We start from the raw sequence: 7,241 nt of genomic DNA, 5'->3' as shown, positions 1-7,241 counted from the left end.
CTCCCAAAGAGTGCTGGGATTACAGGAGTGAGCCACCACTGCCCCCGGCCTTTTTTTTTTTTTTCTTTTTTTTTTTTTTTGAGACGGAGTCTCACTCTATTGCCCTGGCTGCAGTGCAGTGAGGAGATATCAGCTCACTGCAACCTCCGACCCACTAGTTCAAGTGATTCTCCTGTCTCAGCCTCCTGAGTAGCTGGGATTATAGGCCTGTGCCACCATACCTGGCTAATTTTTATATTTTTAGTAGAGATGGGGTTTCACTATGTTGGTCAAGATGTTCTCCGTCTTCTGACTTCGTGATCTGCCCGCCTTGGCCTCCCAGAGTGCTGGATTACAGACACGAGCCACCGCACCCGACCTATTTTTCCTGTTTTAAAAGTTTACTTTTGTGTTTATTTTAGAGTTTATATCAGAACAATTTACAGTAATATACACCCCTACTAGAGCTTGTCATATAGTCAAAGTAGTTAATACAAATAGTAGGTATGCCTTTGGAGTTATTGATAATTTTAAAATATTATGCAAACCATGAGAATTTCTCACTTCTAGTGGAAATACATTACATATAGACCATGAGTGAACAAGGCTTTGTCCTCAAAGGTTTTTTGTTTTTTGTGTGTGTGTGTGTGTGTTTTGTGGAGACAGGGTTTCACCATATGGGCCAGGCTGGTCTTGAACTCCTGACCTCAGGTGATGCACCCGACTTGGCCGCCCCAAGTGCTGGGGTTACAGGCGTGAGCCACTTCGCCTGGCCTTGAAGGAATGAATTCTTGACTTCCACTCTATCCCTAACACTGTCAATTTCTTGATTCGTGAAATGAATATGGATATGTGATAAGAATGGATAGCTGGTTCAATCCGTTAATCTGCGAGAGCCAAAAACCCAATCAGGATGAACTGGGTGGAACTTCAGAAATGCAATCAGATATCACTTTTTGATTGGAAGCTAGCAGTGGATAAGTGGAGAGGCGTGGGTGGGAGTTGTGATTAGAAAGGTCAATAAAAGCTTCTAAAGACCCAGAGGAGAAACCCAAAGTCTTCAAGCCTGGAGTTACTGCTTGGTTCTTCCTGAGATCTGAGCACCTTCTAAACTACATCTGGATCTGGTAAGTTCCTAACTTCTGTAAGGACACTCCCATCTGACCTATAGTCAGCCGGTCTGGGATGGTGACAGTGCAGCCTGTGATGGCACAGAGCTATCTATACCCTGTCTCTTCTCTTTTTTTCATATGAACAGTTTGAAGTTTTGATATTTTTTCCTCTAAATGCAATTTTGTCTTTATTTCAAAAATTGTGATTGTGCCTTTTTTATGTCGTTTCAGAATTCTCGTTGGGGGCCGTTTTGTGAAGAGACGAAGACTGAGCGGTTGTGGCCGCATTTCCGACGTCGAGCCGCAGTTGGCTTCTCCACGTAGAACCCGGGAGGAGGAGACTTAAAATCGAAGCTCTTCTCCCTCTTGCCTCCTGTTTTGGCTTTTTGAGAAACCTTCTCATCAACCACAATGGCCAGCAACGTTACCAACAAGACGGATCCTCACTCCGTGAACTCCCGTGTGTTCATTGGGAATCTCAACACTCTCGTCGTCAAGAAATCTGATGTGGAGGCCATCTTTTCCAAGTATGGCAGAGTCGCGGGCTGCTCCGTTCATAAGGGCTTTGCCTTCGTTCAATACGCTAAGGAGAAAGACGCCCGCGCCGCTGTGGCGGGAGAGGACGGCAGAATGGTCGCCGGCCAGGTTGTGGACATTAACCTGGCTGCGGAGCCAAAAGCGAACCAGCGAAAAGCAGGCGGGAAACGATCAGCAGCGGAGATGTCCGGCTCCTCTTTTGACCCGGACTATGACTTCCAACGGGATTATTACGGTCGGATGTACAGTTTCCCAGCACGGATCCCTCCTCCTCCTCCTGTTGCTCTGGCTGGAGGGCCCTCGAAACGTCCGCGCGTATCAGGAAGCACCTCAGGAAGGCGCACAAGTGGCTTCAGTTCCAAGAGTGGACCGAGGGGATCTCACAAGTCTGGAAAGTTGAAAGGCGATGACCTTCAGGCCATCAAGCAGGAGTTGACCCAGGTAAAAGAGAAAGTGGCTTCTCTCCTGCAAAACCTGGAAAACATTGAAAAGGAACAGAGCAAAGAAGGAGTAGAGGCGAAGAACGCAACGTCAGAAGAGGAGCAGAGCAGCAGCTCGGTGAAGAAAGGGGAGGCTCACGTGAAGCTGGAGTCTGAGGGGGGCGCAGATGGCTCTGCTGACGAGCGGCCCCTACTGGACGATGCTGATAATGAAGATCGGGCGGATGAGCAGCTGGAGTTGATCAAGGATGATGAAAAAGAGGCTGAGGAAGGAGAGGATAAGAGAGACGGCGCCAATGGCCAGGATGACTCTGAAGCACATAGTGGGGTTTAGAAATCTTATCCCATTATTTGTTTACCTGTATCTTCAGCACATGCTTACTGTTCTCCTCATCCTTGTCCTTCCCATATTCATTAATTCATTTTTTTTGCCCTGCACCTAGTCCCATTTTCACTTCCCTTGATGCTCCTAGTAGTTTTCTTAAGTCTTATCCTGCAATATTTTCTTGTAATTTAGATGCCTCTTTGTGACTTAACAGTAAAAAGGATGTATGGTTATCAACTGTCTCCAAAATAATCTCTTTTTTTTTGTAGGGAATACAATTCTTTTCATTCATACGTAAGTTCAGTAGTTGCTTCCCTAACTGCAAAGGCAATCTCATGGAGTTGAGCAGCTCCTGAAAGCAGCTTGGAGTTAGAATTGTGTGTGTTACACCCCCACGTTAGTGTGCTGTGTGGGGCACTTCAACAAAAATCTAACGATATATTTTTGTGAATGAGACTTGGCATGTCAAATGCATCCTCAGGAAAATAATTAGTGTTATAATCTTAAAACTTGTTTTCTAAAGTTGATACTGTGGGTTATTTTTGTGAACACCTTGATGTTTGGGACCTTTTTTCCTCAAAATAAGCAAGTCCTTATTCAACCAGGAATTTAAAGAAAGAAAATTCTTGGTGGGAGCAGTGACTCCTGCCTGTAACTCCAACACTTTGGGAGGCCAAGGCGGGAGGATCTTTTCAGCCCAGGGGTTCGAGACCAACCTGGACAACATGGCAAAACCCTATCTCTACAAAACATTTGGCCCCTGCCCTGGAAGGGGAGGCCCACAGTGCGCATGAGCAGGAGCCTCAGGGCATTGCCAGCCCACGCCTGTCCTCACGGTGGGCAGCGGCCCTTGCTGAATTAAACTAGCTCTCACCAGTAAAGATGTCATATTCCCTTTTATCTAACTATGAAACTCATAGAGGCATGTAACACTTGTAAAATATTTCTTTTCTTTTTTTTTTTTTTTTTAGTGGAGTTTCAGCTGGGATTATAGGCGCACACCACCATGCCTGGCTAATGCTTTATTTTTAGCAGAGACGTGGTTTCACCATGCTGGCTCCAGGCTGGTCTTGAACTCCTGACTTCAGGTGATCCTCCTGCCTCGGCCTCCCAAAGTGCTAAGGTTATAGGCATGAGCCACCACGCTGGGCCCATTCTATGGGTTTTGACAAATGGATAATGACGTTTCCATCATTATAGCATCATGCAGAGTAGTTTCACTTCCTAGAAAGCCTCTCAGCTCTGCCTATTCATCCCACTGTACCCCAATCCCTGGCAGCCACTGGGCTTTCTGCTGTGCCTGCAGTCTTGCCTTTTCCAGATTGTCTCACAGGATGTCATCTTTTCACATTGACTTCGTTTAGCTTGTACCATAACATGCATTTAGGGATCCTCCATGTCACTTCAGGGCTTAATAATCTATTGATTGGATGAGTCACTATTTTTATCCATTCACTATTGAAGGGCATCTTGGTTGCTTCCAAGTTTTGGCAATTACGAATAAAGCTGGTACAAACATCTGTGGGCAGGTTTACTCATTTAGGTAAATATCGGCTATGATGATTACTGGATAGTGCACTATGGGTATTTTAGAATTTTTTTCCTGGACAATCTCATCTGCTAGACAGGCACTGCCTCTTAAAGGTTAGGGACTAGGCTTGGAGCAGTGACTCACACCTGTAATCACAGCACTTTGGGAGAGCAAGGCAGGAGAATCACCTGAGGTCAGGAGTTTGAGACCAGCATGGCCAACATGTTGAAACCCCGTTTCTTTTTTTCTTTCTCTTTTCTTTTTTTTTTTTTTAGACAGAGTCTTGCTCTCACCCAGGCTGGAGTGCAGTGGTGTGATCTTAGCTCACTGCAACCTCTGCCTCCCGGGTTCAAGTGATTCTTCTGCCTCAGCCTCCTGAGTAGCTGAGATTACAGCCACGTACCACCATCTTTTAGTAGAGATGGGGTTTCACTATCTTGACCAGGCTGGTCTTGAACTCCTGACCTCGTGACCATCCGCCTTGGTCTCCCAAAGTACTGGGATTACAGGCGTGAGAAACCACGATTGGCCTGGCGAAACCTCGTTTCTACTAAAAATACAAAAATTAGCCGGATGTGGTGGTATGTTCCTGTAATCCCTGCTTCTTGGGAGGCTGAGGCAGGAGAATCACTTGAACCTGGGAGGTGGAGGTTGCAGTGAGATCGTGCCATCCAGCCTGGGCGACAAAAGCAAAACTCCATCTCAGAAAAGAAATAAAAGGGTAGGGACTCTGTCTCTGTCACCCTGTGGTCCTACAGGTGAGCATGGAGCCTGACATGTGCTAGCAAATGCTGTTGACCACATGGTGCATAGAACACTATCAGTTCACAGCCACTAATTTGTCAATTTGGGGAGGTCAACATTAGTGGGCTACCAATCATGTAAATACGTTGGATGTGAAAGACAGCCGTGGTGGTGCTGTGGTCACTCCCTGTGTACTGTGAAGTCCAGTAATCAGAAGAAGTACATGTGGGCAACTTCATTTGTTTCTCATACATCCCCCACCCCTGCAATTAATACAGACAGGATTCTCAACGTAAGACAATCCAATAATACAGACAACAAATGTCTCCTCTGAACTTTCCCTCCATCCCTCCCCCCTCTCCAGATAGTTCAGTTTAGTGTGACTTCCTAAACATCCTTATGTGCGCATAGAGATGTCTGGGTTTTTTAGTATCTTGGTTTTTTGGGGTGTTTTGGGTTTTTTTTTGAGACAGAGTTTCCCTCTTGCTGCCCTGGCTGGAGCGCAATGGTGAGATCTCGGCTCACTGCAACCTCCACCTCCAGGGTTCAAGCTATTCTCCTGCCTCAGCCTCCAGAGCACCTGGCATTATAGGCGTGCGCCACTACTCCCAGCTAATGTCATATTTTTAGTAGAGCCACTGCGCTCGGCCGGATGATGTCTGGTTTTATCTTTCCTTATAGAAATAGTGTTTTACTGTGGTATTGATCATCTCACTTTTTTCCACTTAAGTGTAAATCTTGAAGATTTCTCCTCATTCTAATTAGCTGGCATAGAGTAGTTTATAAAACGAATGGTGCACGGTTTAACCTTTGCCTGTTGATGTACATTTATTTTACTATTACAGACCATATGGTACTAAAATTCCTTGTCCACACTAAAGCTTCTCTTTGGCTTCTCAAAGCTTTCCCTCTCTTTATCTCATCTCTTCTGGATCAATTTTCTTGTCTCTGATAAATCATTTTCTTCAGCTTATGACCAGGCTCTTCACAATCTTTCATTTTGAAAATGAAGCAAAAGGAAAAGAAAGAAAAACTGTGTTTGCTGCCATAGGAGTCTCTAGCTAGCATTCATTTCTTCCCATTTCTAGCAGAATTTCTCTAACGTGTTCTGGGCTGGGCACAGTGACTCACCCCTATAATACTAGTACTTTGGGAGGCCAAGGCAGGCATATTGCTTGAGCTCAGGAGTTCAAGACCAGCCTGGGCAATACGGTGAAACCCGGTCTCTACAAAAAGTTCGCTAGGTGTGGTGGTGCACACCTGTAGTCCCAGCTACTTAGGGAACTGAGACTGGAGGATGGCTTGAGCCCAGGAGGTCAAGGCTGCAGTGAGGTGAGATAGTGCCACTGCACTCCAGTCTGGGTGACAAACTGAGGCGCTGCCTCAAAAAAAACAAAACAAAACAAAACAAAAAAAACAAACAAAAAAAGAATTCTGCACATTCTAATCACGATATCTTAGTCTGTCATATATTCTCAGTATAATTTTCATTATATTCCAAATACACCGAAAAGTCTACTGAGTAATACATAAAACACAAAGTTACTCACACCCAGATTTATTGTTAACGTTTTGCCATATTTGCTTCAGATTTCCCCTGATGAATCACCTTCTAGATGAGTCTTCCTGGGTGACCCTCCCTTATTTCTGGAGTCTTGTCTCTTACTTTCCGCCCAGACAAAACCACTTTCTTGAATTTGTTATCTATTGGCTGAGCGTGGTGGCTCCTGCTTGTAATCCCAGCACTTTGGGAGGCCGAGGCTAGAGGATCACTTGAAGTCAGGAGTTTGAGACCCGCCCGCCCAATGTGGTGGAACCACATCTCTACTAAAAATGCAAAAATCAAATTACATGCCTGTAATCCCAGCTACTCAGTAGACTGAGACAGGAGAATCGCTTGAATCCAGGAGGCAGAGGTTGCAGTGAGCCGAGATCCTGCCCCTGCATACCAGCCTAGGCAACCGAGTGAGACTGTCTCAAAAAAATAAATAAATAAATTCTAATCGGAGACCTCACTCCCTCAAGTCTCTAGGCTCAGATAATTTCCATGTGATTTTTTTCCACACTGTCAGTTTTTGTTTGTTTGTTTTTGTTTTTGTTTTGAGATGGAGTCTTGCTCTGTCGCCCATGTTAGAGTGCAATGGCACAATCTCTGTTCACTGCAATCTTGGCCTCCCAGACTCAAGCGATTCTCCTGCCTCAGCTTCTCAAGTAGCTGAGATTACAGGCACCCACCACCACACCTGGCTAATTTTTGCATTTTTAGTAGAGACGGGGTTTCACCATATTGGCCAGGCTGGTCTCAAACTCCTGACCTGAAGTGATCTGCCCGCCTCAGCCTCTCAAAGTCCTGGGATTACAGGTGTGAGACACTATGCCCAGTCGGTATTTTCTGTCTTACATAAGATGTTCCAGAAAGAAAGGCAAATATGGAAAGCTGTCTGATTCATTTCATAAGGAGCTGTAACCTATGTTATAAAAGTGAATAAGGATGTTAGAAGGAAAGTAAATGTAAAACTTACTTGGCAAAAGTTTTCTATTTCTTTTTATTTTATTTATTTTTTATTTTTTAT

The 7,241-nt window shown here is 45.0% G+C and overlaps 2 protein-coding genes across 2 annotated transcripts in view; both read left to right on the top strand.

The window, feature by feature from the left end:
- Positions 1–1,487: 1,487 nt before the first annotated feature.
- Positions 1,488–2,402, top strand: HNRNPCL1 (heterogeneous nuclear ribonucleoprotein C-like 1). The gene has a single exon (XM_025354362.1). It carries the CDS (start codon positions 1,503–1,505, stop codon positions 2,400–2,402), a length of 900 nt encoding a protein of 299 aa, XP_025210147.1. The 5' UTR covers positions 1,488–1,502.
- Positions 2,403–7,042: 4,640 nt separating this feature from the next.
- LOC112622928 (putative PRAME family member 26) overlaps positions 7,043–7,241 on the top strand; it is a 10,623-nt gene continuing 10,424 nt past the window's right edge. The window contains exon 1 of the mRNA XM_025383027.1: positions 7,043–7,053. Coding sequence (XP_025238812.1) covers positions 7,043–7,053 — 11 coding nt within the window. The remainder of the gene's footprint in view (positions 7,054–7,241) is intronic.

Source organism: Theropithecus gelada, chromosome 1 (assembly GCF_003255815.1).
Source record: "Theropithecus gelada isolate Dixy chromosome 1, Tgel_1.0, whole genome shotgun sequence".
NCBI lineage: Eukaryota > Metazoa > Chordata > Mammalia > Primates > Cercopithecidae > Theropithecus > Theropithecus gelada.
The sequence above is the reverse complement of the archived record's forward strand: the minus strand, read 5'-3'. Positions and strand labels throughout refer to the sequence as shown.

What these genes read in the sequence shown, in the direction of transcription:
- HNRNPCL1 (XM_025354362.1), top strand. Translation starts at nt 1,503, where the DNA reads ATGGCCAGCAACGTTACCAACAAGACGGATCCTCACTCCGTGAACTCC.